Source organism: Condylura cristata, unplaced genomic scaffold (genome assembly GCF_000260355.1).
Source record: "Condylura cristata isolate star-nosed mole 26May11 unplaced genomic scaffold, ConCri1.0 scaffold00022, whole genome shotgun sequence".
Taxonomy (NCBI): domain Eukaryota; kingdom Metazoa; phylum Chordata; class Mammalia; order Eulipotyphla; family Talpidae; genus Condylura; species Condylura cristata.
The window spans coordinates 17348795-17370478 of record NW_004567123.1 but is presented as its reverse complement, the minus strand read 5'-3'; the positions used below and the strand labels follow the sequence as shown (position 1 = coordinate 17370478).

Here is a 21684-nt window from a genome sequence, read left to right as displayed (position 1 = left end):
ACATCTTTCCAAGACCACAGCTTCTCCACTGCAAACTGCAGTCAGGCTTCTCATGATTTTAAGTTTTGAGGGGACTACAGCATGTCAGAGAGACCTGGGATTCAATCCTGGCTGGGCTGTTAACATTTTGGGCAGATCATTTATTTCAGGCCTTCATTTCCTCACTGGATGGGATAATGATCAATATGTGAAAATGTCCAACATGGAGCCCAAATATGGTAACCCCAGTCCCACCTTGATTCCCAGTGAATGTCTTGAAAGAAATAATACCAGCAATCAGATAACAATGAGACATATACAGCTTTATTTAATAATCTGTAAAAAGTTGTACTTGGGCAGAGTAACGCATTCCCTGTCTCAGCAGAAAGCAAACACGGTGTCTGACAAGGCCCTTCCTAAGGTTCGGAGCTGTGACCCTGAGCTTACATCTCAATGCCCTCAAGAGCTGGGCCCTTGCTGTGTGGCAGCTGGTTTCACTCTCTTCCCAGTGATAGTTTCTGGCTTGCGATGACCTCTCATATGGCGACACGAAGCTGAAAACAATTTTACCTTTACAGGCTGCCCTTACAGACTGGCCCTTTCCCTCCTAGGAAAAGAAGTTCTCTGGATTAACAATCTTTCCGAGAAAACTGTTCTGTGTCAATTTCAATTAGCTCCATTAAGTTAGCTGAAACCAAGACTGTCTTTATTAAACATGGTATTAGGTTAGTGTTTGTTCCTCTCTCCCAGCCATTTCCTCACCATCTTGTATTTTCAGACCTCCTCCTTTTGGGGACATAGGATAGAACACTCTATTACAAAGCTGGGAGACACTTTTCACAGAGGTCTGGTAAGTAGTATTGGACACTATAGGGAAAGCAGTTCCGCTCTGGCAGAGTGGAGGTCTGGTGTTTTGTTCTGTGCAGAGTCCAGTGGTGAAGAGTCCAGTAGTGAGTTTTTCTTGGGAAAAACTCCATGTTGCAAGAGAACTTCATGTTTGTGGGCTTCTGAGAAAATATCTCCCTTCCTTTTATTTACAGAATAATTTATGTGAATTCATTCTGAAAGGAGCAGGAGGCTGACCACACTATAACAGGTATCCTTCTAATCAATCAACAGCCCAAAAGCAATTATGATCTGCCACATTCTTCAGAGCTGCTCTCTCCTGAAGTCACTTTGAAAATCATGCTGACCAATTTGGAAGCAAAAGATAATGCAGTGGCCTATCCAACCTAGAAACCTGTTCTGTATGTTTCTCCTAAAAACACCATACCATTGAAAATGAAAGAAAAAAAAAATCCCTTTTTTTTTTTTGCAGAAGCTCTACAAGAAAGCATGTCTAAAATCACAGAACTATGCACACACAAACAGACACGCGTGCTCACACACATACATCAGGATCAAAGAATCTTATCAGATACATTGTTAGGAAAGCACAGGAAAAAGCTGGCAAGAGAAGATATGGCGATTCGATCAGCTAAAGATGTTGGAATGTTACAGTGATGGTATGGAAGTGGTTCTTGGTACATACAAAAAGGGGGGTGGACAGGCAGAGAGAATGATAAATCCAGTATACCAGAGAGAGTCAGTGGCCATGCAGGAGTTACAGATAGTAGATGCCAGTTTGCTGGATGAAATGTTACATAATGGAGTGGTCATTTGAAGGAGGATGGATTTGTATGGTCCAAGGGAGGAGCATCTGCTTAGCAGGACAACTCCATGGTCTGGTGTCTGTCCAGAACATCAGGGGACTCAGAGGATTCTTGAGTTCCATCTGACTGACTGCTGGTGACAGATCGGCTGAAGGCACTTTCTCCAGAACCGATGCTGCTACTCGAGATTGAGTGGGTTCGTGATCGGGCGAGCCGGGTCATGCTGGCAGATGGTACTGTAAGAAAGAACGAAGAGGACTAGAAGATGGAGCCCTGGTTAAGTCTGGCAACTAGACGGTTCACAGAAGGCTGTACATTTAGCTTTCCCAATCCATTTAAGGTGACCACAGAACAAGCATATCCATCTTCACATTGCATTATTTGCTCTTGGTAGCAGTAATGTGCAAGGCTGCTTTGATCACAGGTGGGAATCTCAGCTGATTCTATTCTGAAGCAGAACAAGGGGGAATCTAAGTCCAGAGTATAGCTAATATACAGTGATTAGGAAAGAGGCTTTGGGAACACAAATAGGTAACCAAAACCTGCAGAGCATGCAAGATTAAACCAAACAAAGACAAATCACACAAGTATGAAAGTGTTTTACAAACACAGTGCAAGCCCGATACAACGAGACTACCATCCGTGTCCACAGGTGACTCTTGCTGCCTGGGGAGGAGATAGGCAGGAAGGTAGGGAGGGCAGATGGGCCTGCAGCCGGCGTCTACACAGACCGTGAAGTAAATAAAGGCTGCCTATCAGGAAAGAGCTCTGGGGGTGGGTGTTTAACTCAGACTCCTCTTCTGTCACTACCTGAGTGCTAAGGCCCTTGTGGCTTGACCAGGATAGGGTGTTACCTGGCATAACTTCCCTGCCTATGTTTCTGAGGCACCAGCCTCACCTCCAGGTGTCATTTTAGTGCTGGAGTCAAAAGATGCTATCACCTGCACAATTCTCTAGTCACAGGCCCTCACACTCCTATTTAGAATCAAGGTTGCTCTTTGATTCCTGTGTCTAGGGTTAACTCAGGGATCAGGCGGTGGGAGAACTACTCTACTTATACGTTTATATAAGCTTCAGCTGTTGTTTTGTCTCTGCATTTGGGGTAAGCAGCAGCCTGGCTAGTGCAACCTATTCCTTTCTTTCTCCTGGGGAATCGGGGCTGGGCCTGCAGGCTAATCCTCTTGAGGCACAATGAGCCACGTTCTATCGGGCTCTCACTGTACAGGAAAACCGCGACATGCTGCAGGCAGCCAATGCAGCCAGGAGAGCGTGGCTAGAAGACAGGGGCAGGGCCAGCACAGAGGAAGGTACCTGACTCGGTGCTCAGGTGACTGAGCTGCACATACGGGACTGGAAGCAGGATGGACACAGGAAAAGGCAGGTTAGTGACCTGAAGAGTGCTAGTGGCAGGCTCAACTGCCTGGTAGACAATGACAGAATACTCTAAGCTAGGGAGGTTTCATTTTAAGGTCCCAGAGAGGAGGTGAAGTTGAATGGTGCTTCAGTAATACCTCAGAGGCTACTTCTCTCAACTACTCAAGGCTGTTCACTATGAACTCCATTCTGTTCTGTATCAGAAATTGGCTAGAGAAGATAAACTGTCTCCTAGGACGGGCTAAGAGAGGGACTTCTGCTCTTAGTGAGGCAGAAGGAGGCGGGTGTGGGCTCGGCTGGTAGTGGCTCACAGACAGAATGACACAGCCACTCTAGACAAGACATACACAGTCTGCCTGCCAGGTGCAGGGCTATACCCAGGACTCAGCTGCTGTCCAGAGCAGCTCCCCAGTGGCTATCATCCACACAGATGCCAAAGACGGGAGAAAAGTCACCTTATTGGGTAAAGAGCTCTGTACCTGGGTAAGAGGGTTTTTCTTCTTCCAAACTCCAAGAATGGAACATCTACAGATATTCTATACAAATGAGAAAGCTTGGGGGTCTCACGACACAAGGGACCAGGACAGCAGCACATAATAAAGACATATCCTTAGATTCATTCTAAAATACTCTGTAAGATCACTGCCTGTCTAGAATGGATTTACCTGAGGCCACAAACTTTTTTCTTCTAGAGTTACCACTACATTTCTCTAGGCCAGTAATCATTAGCCAGCTGAGTTTAAATGCAAATCATAATTTCAGATTCAAAAGTAGGGCAGCCTACACTTCAGGGGTTGAAAATACGGGCTCTCGAGTCATATGCCAGGGTTTATCAGGGCTCTTGTTATCCTGTGCCTCTTTGAGCCTCAGATTCCTTTTATAAAATGGGACTAATAACAAAACTTACCCCTCATGGTTATAAAGAGAGTGCCTAGCACAAGTTAAGTGTTAACATATATGGGCTCACAAAAACGCCATCAATGTTTTTGTTTCTACTGAAGGCTGGTTGGTACAGATGTTATTCTGAGAATTGTGGGCTCCCTAGATGTAAAAAAAAAAAAAAAAAAACCAACCATCAATAAATCTTTGAAAAGAGAAAAATTGTGTTATTACTCACTGTAGCCCATGCCCTGCAAAAAGTACTTGAAGGCCTCGGTGAGCTTCCCAGGCTAGGGGGACAAAATAAGAAGGCATTAATCTTTGCCCAGGCAGAGAGAGAAAATCAAGTGTATACTTTAAAAAAAAAAATCTCATTACCTGAACTACTTGGGGCAGTCCACCACAGTCTGCCATCTAGAAGGAAAAATATTTAAGTCAGTTATGATTATATTTAAGAGAAATGTTCGGAACGTCCGTTAAGTCTTACCAAATAGGACAGGATTTTTAAATTCATGTTTAACTGCACCCAAATGTATTTCTCCTCAATGCACTCTTATATAAAGACTCAAGACTGATACTAACCTTGGACATAAACTTGAAAAGGTTGCTCAGCACGCATTAATCAGTAAGATGTACGCTCTTACTTTCAGGCCCAAGGTAGTTTTGTTAGGGTTGATAGTGAAGTTAATGACTACCTTCAACACAGTTCTGCCTCTACCTGAAAAATGTTACTTTCAGAATCCTCAAACACTGTGATCCTAACTTCTTAGAGTACAGGCTTCTTAGAGTACAGGTTTTCTAAATTCCTTTTAAAATCTTTTTTATCTTAAGATTTATTTATTTATGCATACAAGAACTGGGGTACAGACCACAGGTGCAGGGGAATGAGAGGATTCACCAGAGCCAGAGTGGGGTGCAAAACAAGAAGATTGACGCTGCTGAGGGGAGCTGCGGGCAGGTCAGGAGAGGTCTGCTGCACCATGTGAGTCACCTCCTTGACCGGAAATCTAACTTGTGCTGCAGTGGCTGTGGGCAGCTTCACAGTGCTGTGCTCCAACCTGCTGCGCCACCAGGGAGGGCCCTCCTTTTTAAATATTATCATCACTCCAGGACTAAAGAGATTTCTCAATCAGGTAATGACGCTGAATTAAACTGTTGCAGTGATGCAATTGTTTCTCACTTCACAAATCTTTAATGTTGGTTATTCTCATCTATGAAAGATTTCTAGAGTAGGGTTTTTGTTAGCATGCATTGGAAACATCTAGAGGGTTTTTTAAACTCACTCTTGAGTTCCTGCTCTAGACATTCTGATTTAATAGGTTTGGGGTAGGGCTCAAGAACTTGTAATTCTAACAAGCTCCAGGGAGACAAATCTGATAGCCAATAAAGAGCCCATCCTCTTCCTTCCTTCCAGCTGCTGCATATTTTGTGTTCAGACAGCACCCTATCAGGGTGGCTGTCTTTTTTTTTTTTTTTAATTTATAAGATTTTTTTAAAGATTTATTTATTTATTCATACAGAACTGTGGTACAGGCCAGAGATGCGGAGGGTGAGAGGATTCACCAGAGACAGAGTGGAGAGCAGAACAGTCAAATCAACGAAGTACACTGCTGAGGGGAGCAGCGGGCGGGTCAGGAGAGGTCTGCCATACCATGTGGTCACCTCCGGGGCAGGCGGGGATCGAACATGTGGAAGTGGCTTAAGCTTCTTAGTACTGTGCTTTAACCCGCTGTGCCACCAGGGAGGGCCTGTCTTTTTTTTTTTTAAAGGAGCTATGGACCTATGGTTTCTAGTCACTATTATGAAAACTGTCTTTAGGGTAGACTGGAATGCTACAGAAGGCATAGGAGTCTGAACTTAACAAGATACAGTACCCTGAAAATTTTAAGCATAAGATCAGGAAAAAAACATTTAATGATTTAAAAATAAAAAATCATTTAAAAATCAGAATCTCTGGGCCTCCCTGGTGGTACAGGGGTTAAAGTCTCAGCGCTATCAAGTTATCACCAGCCACTGCAACATGAATTCGATCCTGACCAGGGAGCTGACCCACATGGCGTAGCAGACCTCTCCTGTCTTGCCCACTGCTCCCTTTAGCATATTTCAGTAGATCTATGCCTGTTCTGTTTCCTATTCTGGCTCTGGTGAACCCTTTCACTCCTGTAACTCTGGCCTTCATCCCAGTTCTTGTGCATATAAATAAATAAAAATAAAATCTTTTAAAAAATAAATAAAAGTTAAAACCTTATAGAAACATAAAATATTTCCCATATTCAGAGACAGAATATTACAAGACTATTTTCAAGCTGGATATCTATCAAATAGGTTAGAATCAATTCAATCATGCTCTTGTAGATGGACATTTCTGATCTCGTCTATGGCTACTAGAGAGTTTTGTGCTTTTGGAATATTGATTCAAGCCTGCAATAAAAAACTAATTTGAAACCACATACTTAAAAGGAGTATTCATATTTTTAGATTTAGTTCATCAATCACTTGGATTATATAACCTCAAAGCATTAATCTCATGCTATATTTCCAGGAACTATGAGCTGCTTATGGTGACAGTATTTCCCTTTCAGCACAGTTCAAAGAGAAAGGAAACAAAGTAGAGATCTTTCAGGTTGAAAAAGTAACAATAAGGACAGAAGACTTAAAGCATTTAAATGTATAGTAGTTCAAACTAGGTCAGGTGCCCAAATATTTCAGTAGAGGCTCTAAAAAAGCTAGGAAATCTTGCCTGGGGTTCAATCAAAAGAGGGAGAAACATGACAGAAACCTAGAAATTCAGCAGAAGAGTTGATCTCTATTTTTTAAAGAGTTTTATTTATTTATACATACAAGAACTGGGGTACAGGCCAGAGGGGTACAGGCAAGAGGGGTACAGGCCAGAGGCAGGGGGTGAGAGGATTCACCAGAGATGGAATGGGGGGCAAAACAGGCAGATCGAGTGAAATACACTGCTGAGGGGAGCAGCATGTGGGACAGGAGAGGCCTGCCATGCCATGTGGTCACCTCCTTGCTGGGGATCAAACTCGTGCTGCTGTGGCTGGGGACAGCTTCACAGTGGTGTGCTTCAACCCGCTGCAACACCAAGGAGGGCCCTGATCTCTATTTTCGATAAGAAAAATTGCATCCACACTCATTAGAATGTTACTGGAGATTTTCTTACCAATATAATGGATTTATAGAATGTAAAGAATTTCCACTATCATAATTCTCACAACACCTAACATAATGCTTAAGTTTTCAATGATATAGGAACATGCTTACTGAGGAAAATACATAAAGGCTGTAAATACCTCTGATCTTAATGATGTAAAAATGTATAGGAAAAAAAAACATTATTTTTATCATAGGGTGTTAACTTTTTGGTGGTTGGACTATGGATAGTTTTATTTATTTTATTCTTTCTACTATTTGCTATTTTCCAATAAGGATATATTCAGTTAAAAAAAATTAAAAGAGAGAAAAACTTTCCTTCTTTCTGAGCGACTAGTTCAGAACAGTAATTTGAACCACGTATAAGTTATTCACAAAGGGTTGGCAGTGAGGAAAGAAGACGCGTTATTACCTTTAGCAAAGTTGTATTTATAGGGTTCAGGCGAGAATTACATTCAACCTAAAAAAGAGAGATAGAGAGAGAAAGCAATTTTATAAACTTCTAGAAAAATAAACATTAGCTTGGCTTGAGATGACCTTCCAAAATGGACAGTTCAATCTGGAAATGGGTAAACCAGCTCAAAAAATTATCAAAATACAAAATGGAAGACAGAATGTACTTTATATCTGATATTTCCTAGTAGATCTAAATATCTGGCTATTTCATCTTCTGAATCTGTTATAGTAGAGTCTTCAAAAAACAACTTGAATCTAGTTCCTCCTACTGGCTACATGGGGCAAGTTACTCACATCTTTAAAGTGAACTAAATCATGTTCCTCTCCTACTAGAGTCCCTTGATGGTCTCACAGTACAACTGCCCCAAAGATGCCACCCTATGCCCGTTTCTCACTCCTCTCCTATGCCCTGGCAGTAATGGTTTTGCTATTCCTCACATACTGCCTCTTTTCTTCCACAAGGTCTTTGACTAGCCCATATAAAGTTGTACCACTCTATGATTTTCTCTCACAGCAGTCATCACGACTAAGAATAACAATTTTGTATATTTATATTTCGGGGGTCTTGTATTCTTGAATACATGAAATGACAGAGATTTCAAAGAAAATGCTTTGGAATTCAGTAATATTTTTATGGCTAATGTGATCAACAGGATCTTCCCTTTTACACATGCTTGCCAAGAAAGACTGCTGAGTTTGGAATCTTGCAAGAAAAAATAATAGAAGGCAGAGTGAAATTACTTAAATATTTTACAACTGAGCTGAGTATGGAAGGATGAGTAAGATTTCTCCAAATACAGTAAGAAAAAGGGGTGGGCGTTTGAAGGCTTCCAGAGTCAGGGGAAAGCAAAAGCAAAGACCTAAGGGATGTGAAGTGAATGTGAGGGCACATGGGGTTAGAGTGGCAAACATGGTGTGAGGGTACACTTCACGGTGAGGCTGGGAAGGCAGGAGCTGACTGCGACGTACAGGAAGCCATGGAAGGTTTCTTAGTGAATCGGGATCATAAACTGAACTTAACTACCCTTCAGGTATTTGTTTTTTAAATTTGAGGGTTATTTGCCTCTGTGTTAATCTGCACATGTATTTTACATCAGACACAGAATATTTTATAAGGCAATTCAGGAAAGTGTTGAATATATTATCCTCTATATCTGTCTCACCCTACAACACTCTTCCTGCCCCACAAACTTTTTCACCTATGTCTATACCTCTGATAACTTATTAGACTCTTATAGTGATTTATAAAAAGAAATATAACATTTGATCTTAATTACCATTCTTGGCACAGAGCTCCTAAAACCCTAGGAATTTCCAAAGCAGAGAGTTAAAATGGTCTTCTGTTATGTTAAGAAAGCCACTTTTGGAACAACCCTAGGTAACCTAAGGAGGTAGGAAGGCTGCCAGGGGATCCAAACACTTGATTAGAGATTGGATCTTTCAGTCCAACACCCTGGCCTGTGGGAAGAGGGGCTGGTAATGGGTTCAATTACCAATGTCCAATGATTTAATTAATCATACTTGTAAATGAAGCCCCCACAAAACCCCAAAAGGTGAACCCTGAAGTGACACAGAGCCCTCACAGAAAGACAGGGTCAGAGAGCTGGTTTGATGGACTTACGGAGGGGCAGGGAGAGTGGTGCAACTGGAGGAGAGCGCATGGGAACTCCGCACCCTTTCCCCTATCTTGTCCTGTACGCATCACTTTCATCTAGCTATTCCTAAGTTACATCCTTTTATAATAACCAGTGATTTACTAAAATGTTTCTCAAAGTTCTGTGGGAAATTAATCAAACCCAAAGAGAGGACTGCTGGAACATCTTACCTATCATCGATCAGAAGCACAGGCTCCTGTGGGTGGTAGTGACCAGGGATTAAGCCCTTGACTTGTGAGATCTGAAGCTATTTCCAAGTGGATGGTGTCAGAATCAAACTGAGTTAACCACTTAATGGTGGGAAAAAACCAGCACACATCAAGAATTGGTATCCCTTTCCAAAAAGCCTTACTCCCTTAGGTTTTGCTCCTTAGCAGGCCTGATGGCCTTAGCAGGCCCAGCCAAGGAAACCACATTATTTTAGAGATACCAAGTTAAACTATGTGTGCTATGGGGAAGACAAGCAAATGCTAATAGACATGAAAAACTGTTAACTTGTGACATTTGGGACCAATGGATGAATGTTGAAGTGATTATGTTGAGTGAAATCTGTCAGAAAGTGAAAGTGTCACTCTTATACAGAATATAAATTACATGCAAACAACAGAAAAAAATTAAAATGTGAACTCAGCTAAAAGATAATGGTTACCAATGGGAATAGGAAAAAGGGTGGAGCCAATGGGGAGAGAAGCAGATGGGGTACAGGCAAGGGTAGTTAGGTGAAGGGAAAAGAAAAACTGTCAACTTCATTTGTAATCAAAGAAGTACAAATTATAGTTTTGGGATATCATTTTTTTTTAAAGAAGATTTATTTATTTGCATACAGAACTGGGGAACAGGCCAGAAGCTCAGGGGTGGCAAGAGGCTACACCAGAGACAGAGTGGGGAGCAGGACAGGCAGATCAACGAAGTACACTGCTGAGGGGAGCAGCGGGCCAGGAGAGGTCTGCCACACCATGTGGGTCACCTCCGGGGCAGGCGGGGATCGAACTCATGCGGAAGTGGCTTTAGCTTCTAAGTGCTGTGCTTTAACTTGCTGCGCCACCAGGGATGGCCTGGGATACCATTTTTAACTTATTAACTTCTAATAAAACTTAAAAATCCAGGGCCCTCCCTGGTGGTACAATTGGTTAAAGCGCAGAACCCTGACGCTAACTGCAGCAGCGGCTTCACCTTGAGTTCACCTTGAGCTTGATCAGGCCAGGGAACTTATCCACATGATGTGGCAGAACTCTCCTGACCCGCTCACTGCTCCCCTCAATAGTATACCTCCTTGATCTGCCTGTTCTGCTCCCTACTCTGTCTCTGGTGAATCTGCTCACCACTCCTGCACCTCTGGCCTGTACCCCAGTTATGTATGCATAAGTAAATAAATCTTCAAAAACCAAAAACTTAAAAAACTAATGCTGGACAGGGTTCTGTGAAAGGCATTCTCATACATTGCTGATGGCAACATACTGGTATATTCTTTTTTGGAATGGAATCTGGCAAAGAAAAATATCAAAAACCTCACAAAAGTTTATGATTTTTAACATGTTACTTCTACTTCTGGAAATTCTACCCAGGGTAATGAGGTAATGATCAAAGATTCAAGCAAAGATTTTATAAGGTTGTTCAACAACAACATCCTACTGCAAATCAGAAAAAAAAAAATCAATATAAGAATAATGTTAAATAAACAAAGTTGTATTTATAAGATTGAATAGTATAAAGATATATACTATTAACACTGGTATATAGTCAGGTCCCAAAACTGTGATATAGTTAATACAATCCAATCTGTTATCTTGGAGTACTGGGACCATGATATTTTCCCATGTCCTTCTATTTTCTGATTTTTTTTTTCATTTCTCCCTTTTTAGTAATGTACTGCATATTTGAAAGGAGGTAGAGAAAACAATGTGGGTTCTCAGCAGCCATCCAACTTGCTCCAGATTTATGGTGGCTGCAGCAGGCTGAGGCTGACAACTGTTAAAGTCTGCTTAGTGTGGCAAATAGTGTTTAAATTGTACTACTTGCCACAAAGTGAGCTACATCACACAAACCAATCAAGGACAACACTGATCCTTCCTGATAAAACCTAGTGATTGATGAGATGTGGATTTCATTTTCCAAAATGGTGTGTAACAAAAGCAAACCCTTATATGCATAATTGGAAAAAAAAAATCACTCAAACTAGCATTTACCAACTATTTCTAGTTCACTAACTAGCTCCATGCTATATATATTTTACTGTATTTTAATGTCATTCTTTTTTATATCAGGACTTACCACAGATTCAACTGCAGGTGAATTGTCCCCAACCACCAATAAAGTAGAACACCTGGGGGAAAACAAAGATAAGAGGTGACATTGAGTAAGCAGTGCAGATACTCAATCCCCTGGACACTGAATTCCTCTAATAAAGGCAAAGATAATTGGCAACTTACGAAACTCAGGGACTTACTTTAATGTCTTTGACCTGTTATCATTTTGGCCCAGAATTGGTCTTTCAATCTCCAAGTCTCTGCGTCTAGAGGAAAAGGAAACAATGCTCATTTCAATTAAAATCACAACAACTTAGAATTGGTGGTGAGAACTAAAATATATCAAGGAATGTGATAACTGTCTTTCCTTCATATCTGATGAGGAAGTGCCCTGTGCCCTTGCTCAACTCTGAGGGACTCTAATGATTTTAAAAGGAAGAGGCTTCAAATTTCACAAGGCTATTGAAATTCACAAGTCCTAAGTTTAATATTCCAACTAGCTTAAAGAAATCAATTCCTTAAGAAAAGGGAACTGTTTGGGGGAAATGTTTTCTTCATAATTAGCATGGTTTAGATAACAATTTTACCTTATATAACCTGGTTTCAAGATAAGAATCATTCTCTCAGTGACTGAGGGAGATAGGACAGTTTGGAAAACCCAAACAAATGATAATTCACTAATGCCCATGGGTTACTTCTGCCTGATGGCAAGATGTCAGAAAAGACAAAGTGAATCAAGGTCCAAACTTTCTCTGCCTCCCTTACATACACTTTTCCTGTGCTACCTCAAATTACCTCTGTGATTTCATCTTAAAACTACAACTTGTATTTGAACATGTCCAGATGGTCTTCATTCATTCTTGAAAGCCATTTTCCTATCTATTTGTGAGTCCTTCCTCTTCCATGGTAAAGCAGCACAAAAGCAATCCCACCACACACACAATATATGAAGTAGTTTGTTTCCCTTTCTCTTCTCTCTTAAATTTCCATTATCTTTTTTAGAAGTAGTCTTCACTTAAGTGAGGGGATAAGAGATAACTTTACCCATTATAGGAACCCAGGAAGAGCTGAAGGTTTTCTTGGTTGATATCTTGGGCAATATGCAGCCTGTAGGTTTGAATCAGGTCCAGGTTGGCCTGCAACTCTTCCTAGAACAATTGAAAGAAGACACAGGTAAACTTCTGAGCTACAGTACAGGTCTATCTTGTTTGGTTTACAATCTCAATCCCCCTGCCCTGACAGGAACAGTGTAGAGTCTGGGGCCTACTTTAGTACTGGGGGTGCTGAATGGCCAAAATCTTTTTTATTTGCATCAGACTGGTTCAGTGTCATATATTATGCTAGATGAGGGCACCAAAGAATCATCTAGGGTTGATAATCAACTCCAGATCAAGTGTAAAACCCTGAGATATATTCTGCATGTCCTTACTTGCCATACTGAGGTAAAATAGAAAATGAACTATACTGGGATTCTAGTACCAGCTGTGGAACTTAGAAAAGTTCACCATATCATTCAGAACTCTACTTTCCATATTTTTGTTTTTTCAGGATCTGCCATTTTTCATTAAAGAAAAAAATATATATAGAGAGAGAGTCTGTAAATATATATAGAGAGAGAGTCTGTAAAAGAGAAAAACCATTTACCTGTCAGAGCAGTTTAAAAGATCAAATGAATGTATATATGTGTATATGTACACAATAAAAAAAATACAATGGTTGGAAGTTGGGAAAGGATAAGGCAAAACACTAAGTCATATTATGAACTGTAAAGGGTGAAATAAATGGAATATAACATTTCTCTTAATAGCCATAAATTTGTGTATTTATTTACTTATTTTTGTGTAGAAGAACTGGTATGTAGGCCAGAGGTGCAGGGTGTGAGAAGATTCACCAGAGATACAGTGGGGAGCAGAACATGTGGATCTACTGAAAATCACAGCTAAGGGGAGCAGTGGGTGAGCGATGTCTGCTGTGCCATGTAGGTTAGCGCCATAGCTGGGGCCTGAACTCATGCTGTAGTTGCTGTGGGCAGTGACTTACGGAATATAGTGTTTACTTTTGGAGTGATGAAAATGTTCTGGGATTATGTGATGGTGGCACAATTCAGTAAATATACTAAAATGCACTGAACGATATACCTTAAGGTATAATTTTATATGATTCAGTCAGGTGTCGTTTAATGATGGGTATATTCTCTGAGAAATAGTTTAGGTGATTCTGTCACTGAATGAACATCAGAGAATGTAAATATACAAACCTAGATGGTATACAGTCTACTACATACCCAGGTCATAAGGTAAAGACTGTTAGGACCACTGTCATATATGCAGTCTGTCATTAACCAAAATGTCCATTAAATGATATATAATTCTTTATCTCAAAAAAGCTAATAAAAAGAAGGGAACAGTAAAACCCAGCAATTCCACTCCTAAACATATACCCAACACAGACTTATAGGCAAGTACAACCGAAAGCTGTTTAGTTATTCAGTAACAATTTGGAAAATCTGATTAATTTTAAGTAAAAACAGTGACCACATTACATTAGCATAATATCCTTTTAGAGTTAGAATATGTATATAATTTCAACAGTATATATCAGTGCAGTTATACTGTCACAAGGAAAACAGAACTGACAAACAAAATATGATTTCCTCAGGGAAGGGGAAATGCAGGTGGATTAATTCAGGACCATTTGGTTAAATGCAGGTTATTTTCATCATTTTTTCTTCACCTTGTTCTTTTGGGTGGCAATTTCTTGGGTGTTTACTACATTATTACAAATGAATAGGTAATCAACCAAATAAAAGTAGACTGGGCATAGACCAAGTTAAGGGTTTATCATGAACCAAGAATGACTATTATTCTAATTAATTAAATTGATGGCCTAAAGGGAAACAAGCTTAAGAAGTCAGAAGTCTAGATGCCTGTGGGTTCTGCATCAGAAAAAAGACTGAGGGTTTATTCTCCAGAAATGATAAAATTCAAGGTTTTGATCGGGCCACAGGCCCAGGTGGCGGCGGATATACTATAATGAAAAGAGGGGAGTGTTACGTGAAACTTCAAAGTTAATGGTGAGGTTCTTGTTCTTTTCTGTTCTTGAATCCAAGATACTAACGTTAGAGTTGGAGGTGTAACCTCAATGCTTATCTGGTAAATCTAACCAGTAGCCTGCAAAGACCTAAAGCTGCTGACATTAGGTGACATTAGGGTTTCCCCAAGGAAACAGCCTAGCCTGATGCCCACAGAGATAAGCCTCACCTGATGCACACAGGCTTTCAGTGATCCACCCCTATTAAACATGGACAGCCAGCCAGGGATCAACAGACATTTGAAAAAGCACCTGTGTCGGTTATCAACTAATAGCTTCTCAGCCTCATACCTACCGTTCTTAGTAATACCAGAGTCACCTTGCACAAACATTTCTCCTTGCCAGAGGCTCAGATGTCAGGAACCCTCAAAGGACCAACTGCAGTTGCCTCCTGGGTCCAGGCTTTCCTCATTCAACTGCAACTTCTGCAGCAGCTCAGCCCTTATTTTAGTAACAGTCTCCCCCATCTGATGAGCGGCTTCTACTGACTTGTTAGAACCCTCACCTCTATCAAGCCTCGACTGACAGGCTACTTTATCTGTGGAAACCATGCCCGACTTTCAATCTTAGTGATGAGGTCTCAGCTACGTCCTTAGCACCCTCAACCTAGGAGTAATAGGCATTTGGACCCCTTAAAGTTTTCTTTTATTCCTTTGAAATATTAACCACTTCTTGAGGGACCACCAACAAGCATATGAAAAAATATTCAACATTACTTGTAATAAAGGAGATGCAAATTAAAAACACAATGAGATACCACCTCACCCCAGTGAGAATGGCACATCTTCAAACAACTAGCAACAACAAATGTTGGCGAGCATGTGGAGGAAAAGGAACTCTCCTGCACTGCTGGTGGGAATGCAAACTAGTACAACCACTACGGAAAACTCTCTGGAGGTTTCTCAAACTGCTAAAAATGGGACTTCCATATGACCCAGCAATCCCACTCCTAGGTATCTACCCAAAAGACACAAAAACACTGATTCAGAAAGACACCTGCACTCCCATATTTAATGCTGCTTTATTTACAATAGAAAAGACATGGAATCAACCCAAATGCCTAAAAGTAGATGACTGGATTAAAAAGATGTGGTATATATACACCATAGAATATTACTCAGCAAACAAAAAAGAAAAACTCATGCCTTTTGCAGCAACATGGATGGAGCTGGAAGGGATCACGCTTAGTGAAATAAGCCAGAAAGAAAAAAAAAATACTGGATGGTTTCATTCATGGCAGAGCATAAAAGACTGGGGAGGGGTGTGTGTGGGGATAATAATGAACAACTATATTCCAGAGACATTTTATGGGGTGGAGTGGGGAATGGGATAAAAAATGTGTGTGGTGGGGAGTGCACGGGACTGTGGTGATGGCACAAGGGTGAACTAGTGATGGGAAGTCCATGGGGATTGCAACTAAGATGGAAAAAGGCACAAAATGATGTTAAATTTTTTTTTCTTTGCTCAAATTGTGTGGTTTCTGTCTCCTTACAGGACCCTGTACATATATCTCAAAGGATGGAAAAAGATGACTTAATGCTGCTGTGATGAATGTCACCAGATTAGACTTCCATGCAAAAAAAAAAAAAAAAAAGACCAGCACCTGGACCTGGAGTGTCTTCCTGCCACTGTCACTGCAGTTGACCCCTCTGGTATGCCCAAGTTATATCCTTTTATAATAAACTGGCAATCTAGTACATAAATGTTTTTGAGTTTTGTGAACTGCTCTAGCAAATCAATAAAAATCCAAGGAGGGGCCCTCCCTGGTGGCGCAGCGGGTTAAAGCACAGCACTAAGAATCTGAAGCCACTTCCGCATGAGTTCGATTCCCGCCTGCCCCGGAGGAGACCACATGGCGAGCCAGACCTCTCCTGACCCGCCCGCTGCTTCCCTCAGCAGTGTACTTCATCGATCTGCCTGTTCTGCTCCCCACTCTGTCTCTGGTGAAGCCTCTCACCGCCCCTGAGCCTCTGGCCTGTACCCCAGTTCTGTATGAATAAATAAATAAATCTTTAAAAAAAAAAAAAATCCAAGGAGGATGGAACCTCTAATCTGTAGCAAGTGGGCAGAAGCATCCGTGACAACCGAGGCTACAAGTGGTACATTAGAAATGTGTGTACAGGGGTGACTGGTAAGGAGGTGAGGTGTATGTGGCTTCTAGGACTGAGTCCTTACTCAACTTATGGGGTATGATGCTATTTCTAGGTAGACAGAGTCAGGGTTGAGTTAAAGTACAGCACATCCAGCTGACAATTGCATGGGGGTGTGGGGAAAAAAAAACAAAACACACTATATTGGTGTTAGAATCATTATCATTTAACTCCCAACCAACATACATAACTGTCATTTCTACAGTGTAGATTTCAATTTCTTTATTGGTAAAACATAAGGGTTGAATGAGCTAATTTTTAAGCTATTTTTTAAATTTCTAAGCTTCTCTGAGTACTAACATTTCATGGTTTCTTTTCTTACCTCTGAAATTTCTATTTTTGTGAAGCCTTTCCCAGACCTCATTCCGGCTCTAAAGACGTCTGGTGAGGCACGTGATGTTGTCAAACATTAACAGATGGCATGCTGCTTATGGGAACATGTGGGGGAAGGGAGACAAACACTGTCTTGTCTCAACTCTCCAAATCCCAAGAGCCGTGTGGCATTTCTTTCCCTTAAGGTTGGCCTTTGCTAGGCCACATGCATCTTTTATAGCACCCAAAATGTTGCCTGTTCTGAGAAGCCCCTTCTGTCCCAAGGTAAAGAAGGCTTTGCTTACAAATCAGTAAATACAGCATTTACCTGTCCAAAGTGATGAGCCAAAATAATGTCCACAACATTAGTTGTCAAGCCTGAGAGCTGAAAAGAGAAAAATTCTGTGTCAAAGGAGTAAGCACATATGCTTATCAAGTTGTCCAAATATGATGGTATGTGAATATACATTGTATATGCGGTCCTTCAAGAAAAACATAGCTCAGTGTCACACAATTTCATGAGATGGTGGTTTCAAGAGACATGAGAGTAAGAAATAAATCAGAAAAAAAAAATCCCTTTTCAAGGATAATAATATAGTATAGGCAGTACTACATAGGCGTTATTGTCCTTCTATTTTAAATCTTCATTGTAAGTATCATTCACCTACATCCTTAGATACTGGATATCATGGTGAAGTATCAATAAAGATTTTGATACACAAGTTGGGTGGTAGAGAAATCTCCAATAGTGTATTAGAATGATCATCTCTGGTAGCTTAAAAGTATTTTTAAGTTGGTATCTATTTTTTAAATGAAATGATCATATTAGGCACCTTTTAGTAAGCAATAAGAGCTTATTTTTCTCTCTGAAAAATTTCATAACATCATTAATGTTATATATAAAAGTATTATATATAAAAGTGTTATATATAAAATTGTTATTTTCAGATTACACAATAACACCTATAATTTCAGCAAAGAAAATATTTCAAAATTGCTTCCTTTCCAACCTAGAAAGTCAATTTTTATTTTTAGCATGGTGAGTTCAATGCAAATAGGATATAATAAAATGCTTTCCCTCTTGTTCACTCTTTTCACTCAGATTGTTGCTGGGATTATCTATATTTGTGAAATCACCAGCAGATCCTTACAGTTTCCTATCTTTTTGAAAAGACTTTAGATACTCTTCTATCTAAATAGCAGATTCTTTCATTTTTCAGATTAAAAAATACCTTTTTAAAAAAGATTTATTCATTTATGCATACAAGAACTGGGGCACAGGCCAGAGGCGTAGGGGGAGAGGATTCACCAGAGATAGAAGAGAGAACAGAACTGCAAACTGACTGGAATATACTGCTGAGGAGAGCAGGGGGTAAGACAGAAGAGGTCTGCTGCACCATGTGGGTCAGCTCCCTCTCTTGGATGGAACCCCAGCGGCTGTTGACAGCTTCACAGTGATGAGATTTAACCCCTTGCGCCACCAGGGAGGCCCTAAACAGCAATTTAAAAGGGCCACTGCTACATACAACATGACTGAGACATACAATGTTAACTGAAAAAAGCTAGATGCAAAAGAACATTCTTTTATCCCAACATTCTTTTATATGATATTTAAGAATAGATAAAACCAACCTATGAGGAAAGAAGATAATTTCTGGGATGGAGAAGAAATAAATATTAATTATTTCTGGGATTATTTCCAGGATGGAGAGGAAATATTAATTATGGAAAAGGCACAATGGGAATTCTTAGAGCTGGAAATAGTCTGTAAATTGATTGGGTGGTGATTTAATATATAAACATTCATTAAACTGTATACTTACCTTCTTGTTCTTAACTTTATCTATCAAAAATATATATATAAACATAAATAAAACAGATAAGCCATTTTGAGAAGAAACAAGATGAGCCCACAGACACTATCTGGCACTTACTTTGGAGGCTGCCCAGTCAATCCAGCCCTTAGCACAAGGGTCTACGTTAATGAGCACGAGGCCTTCCACAAGCTCTGGATGATTGAGCTGAAATATGAGACAAAGACAATAGCATGCAAGTTCCACTCATATGTTTTGCCTAACAAAACCAGAGCATGGTTAATTAATTCTTACTATGCCTTTAGGCTTCGGATTTGAATGCAAGACTTGAGAGAGGTGCTAAGGGAGATAGTTTTTAAAAATAGCACTATAAATCTGACTAGAAAACCAGTTTCTTAAACTGCTATCGAAGTATCTCACCTTGTAAAGACCTATGGGGGAAGGCACCTGTATCTCTGCAGCTATTTGAATCATGTTGCCTGAGTCTGCCCTGGGGGGAAGTACACTTGGCATAAGAAGTTGCTGAAGTTTAGACTTGCTATTTCACACATACACTTTTGTTCCTAGTGGGGGTTTCTGAGTTTTCTCTGAAACCACATGAATAGGTGATACGAACCCCAGAGGACAATTCTATCACCCAGGAGGCATTTGGAAAATTTCTTAAATAAATATCAATATGAGTTTGAGTTTCTTGGTAAATTCAAAACTCTAGCTTACTTTCTCCCCACTGATTATGCTGACTGTTAGAAAATCTGACTAACAGAGAAGTATAAAAAGCAGAAAATAAAAATCTCTTTTATTATTTTGGCATACAACATCAATCCTTGCAAATATTTCGGTATATTTTCTCTCAGTCCTTTTTTATGCCTATGACAACCTTTATGCTTTCTTTTTTTGCTGTTAATGATACAATGTAAGTAAATAGCAATCTTCTTATAAGAAAAACTGACATAAGACACAAGACAGTACTTGTGTCACTGAAAACAGTAAGTGCTGTGACGAGGTAGAGCCTCAAGGTTGTCAAGACTAATCCTCCACATACTTACTGCAAATCTGCTGAGGATATAAGCTCCGGCTCCAACTCCAACCCCAATGATGCTTTTCAGACTGTGAGAGGGACATAGCAACATTAACAGGGTTAACTCATTTGGAGGTAGAGTGGCATAATGGAAAAAATACAACTGTGTTCAAATTCTGGCTTTGATACCTACTAAATGTAGAAATTGGTCAAGTTACTTTAACTTTGTAAGCCTCAGTTTCCCACCTATAGAACAAAATATGACAGTTGATTTTTTATTTTTTAAAAAGATTTATTTATTTATGCATACAGAACTGGGGTACAGGCCAGAGGTGCAGGGGCGCCCATGAGAGAATTCACCAGAGACAGAATGGGGAGCCGAACAGGCAGATGACAAAATACACTGCTGAGGGGAGTCGGGGGTGAGATAGGAGAGGTCTGCTGCACCATGTGGGTCACCTCCGGGGCCGGGGATTAAACCTACACTAAAGCAGCTGCAGCTAGCTTGCGATGCTGTGCTTTAGGGAGGGCCCTAAGTTGATTTTTTAAAAAAAGATTTATTTATGTATACAAGAACTGGGGAACAAGAGGTGTGGGAGGTAAAAGGATTCACCAGAGACAGAGTAGGGAACAGAACAGGTGGACTGACTGAAATACACAGGAACAGTCTGCTGTACCATGTGGGTCAGCTCTCTGACTGAGGATTGAACTCATGCTGCAATGACTGAGGATAGCTTCATAGTGCTGGGCTTTAACCCCCTGTGCCACCAGGGAGGGACCTACTTCTAAGTTGATTTTTAAGGGTTAAATGAAATATGACTAAAATCTGGGAGTTACCTTAATAGCTCACTCTCTTATAACTTCCCTGTCCAACCAACCCACCGGCAAGTAATACAGAATCACCTCCAAAATATTTCTATCTACTTTCCTCCATATAGCATCCAGTACCAAGGTATCATTATCATTTGTCTGGACTGTTGTAGTCTAACAGACCTCTCTGTCTTTTCTCTTTTAGTCCTTTCCAATGCATTTTCTTCACAGATAGAAAAATCTTAAAAACATTTAAATAGCTTCACTGACATGCAATTTACATAACAAGTGATCCTAGGGCCCTCCCTCCCGACCCATCTGCTGCTTCCTTCAGCAGTGTATTTCAGAAGATCTGCCTATTCTGCTCCCTACTCTGTCTCTGGTGAATCCTCTTACCACCCCTCTCACACCTCTGGCCTGTACCCCAGTTGTTGTATGCATAAATAAATAAATCTTAAAAAAAAAAAAGGACCCTACAGTGATCATTTTAAAAGATTAAATTGGATATTACTTTCCTGCTTAAAATCCTTCAATGTTTTTTTCTTCATATTTTGAAAATCTCAAATTCTTACCTGATCTGTTAGACCTATGTAACATGGTTCTTTTCTATTTCTTCAATTTCACCCCATGCCTTTTGGATATATTATTCCTTCAGTCTGGAGTCTTCTTGCCATGGCTCTTTGTCTGAGTATCTCCTTTTCATTCTCCAGTCCCAGCCTAGGTGACACCTTAGGAGAGGTATTCCCCAACTAGCTTTATCTAGTGTGTGATACTGCCTTTATTCTCCATTACAATACCCTTCTTCTTCGTTGGGACTTTAGTTGTAACTGTTTATATACTTGTTAATTCCCCCACTAAGATGTATGCCTATTGTTTTCCTCACTATCATTTTTTCTAGATCAGACACAGTAGAAAGTCTAGAAAGTCAAGAAAGCCATGTAAAAGAACTGCAGAATGAACCTACCTTAAGTGGGTAAGGACAGAAGGCAGCATTTCAGCCAACTCATCCATTGTGGGATACTGGTACCTGAAATCCAGAGGGATAGCTCCTGAATTAGAATTCACCCATATTTTCCACTAGAACAGC

General features: G+C 40.4%; 1 protein-coding gene across 4 annotated transcripts in view; it reads right to left on the bottom strand.

The window, feature by feature from the left end:
* Positions 1-281: 281 nt before the first annotated feature.
* NDRG3 (NDRG family member 3) overlaps positions 282-21684 on the bottom strand; it is a 58045-nt gene continuing 36642 nt past the window's right edge. For 2 of the 4 annotated variants that reach the window (XM_012728436.1, XM_012728437.1), the window contains 12 exons: positions 21562-21624; positions 19816-19876; positions 18890-18976; positions 17284-17340; positions 12448-12551; positions 11604-11669; positions 11429-11480; positions 7459-7506; positions 4263-4298; positions 4123-4174; positions 2943-2981; positions 282-1867 (listed from right to left, as the gene is read on the bottom strand). In XM_012728436.1, coding sequence (XP_012583890.1) covers positions 1683-1867; positions 2943-2981; positions 4123-4174; positions 4263-4298; positions 7459-7506; positions 11429-11480; positions 11604-11669; positions 12448-12551; positions 17284-17340; positions 18890-18976; positions 19816-19876; positions 21562-21624 — 850 coding nt within the window. In that variant the 3' untranslated portion in view covers positions 282-1682. The remainder of the gene's footprint in view (positions 1868-2942; positions 2982-4122; positions 4175-4262; positions 4299-7458; positions 7507-11428; positions 11481-11603; positions 11670-12447; positions 12552-17283; positions 17341-18889; positions 18977-19815; positions 19877-21561; positions 21625-21684) is intronic. The other 2 variants (XM_004687212.2, XM_004687213.2) reach the window with 1 other exon arrangement.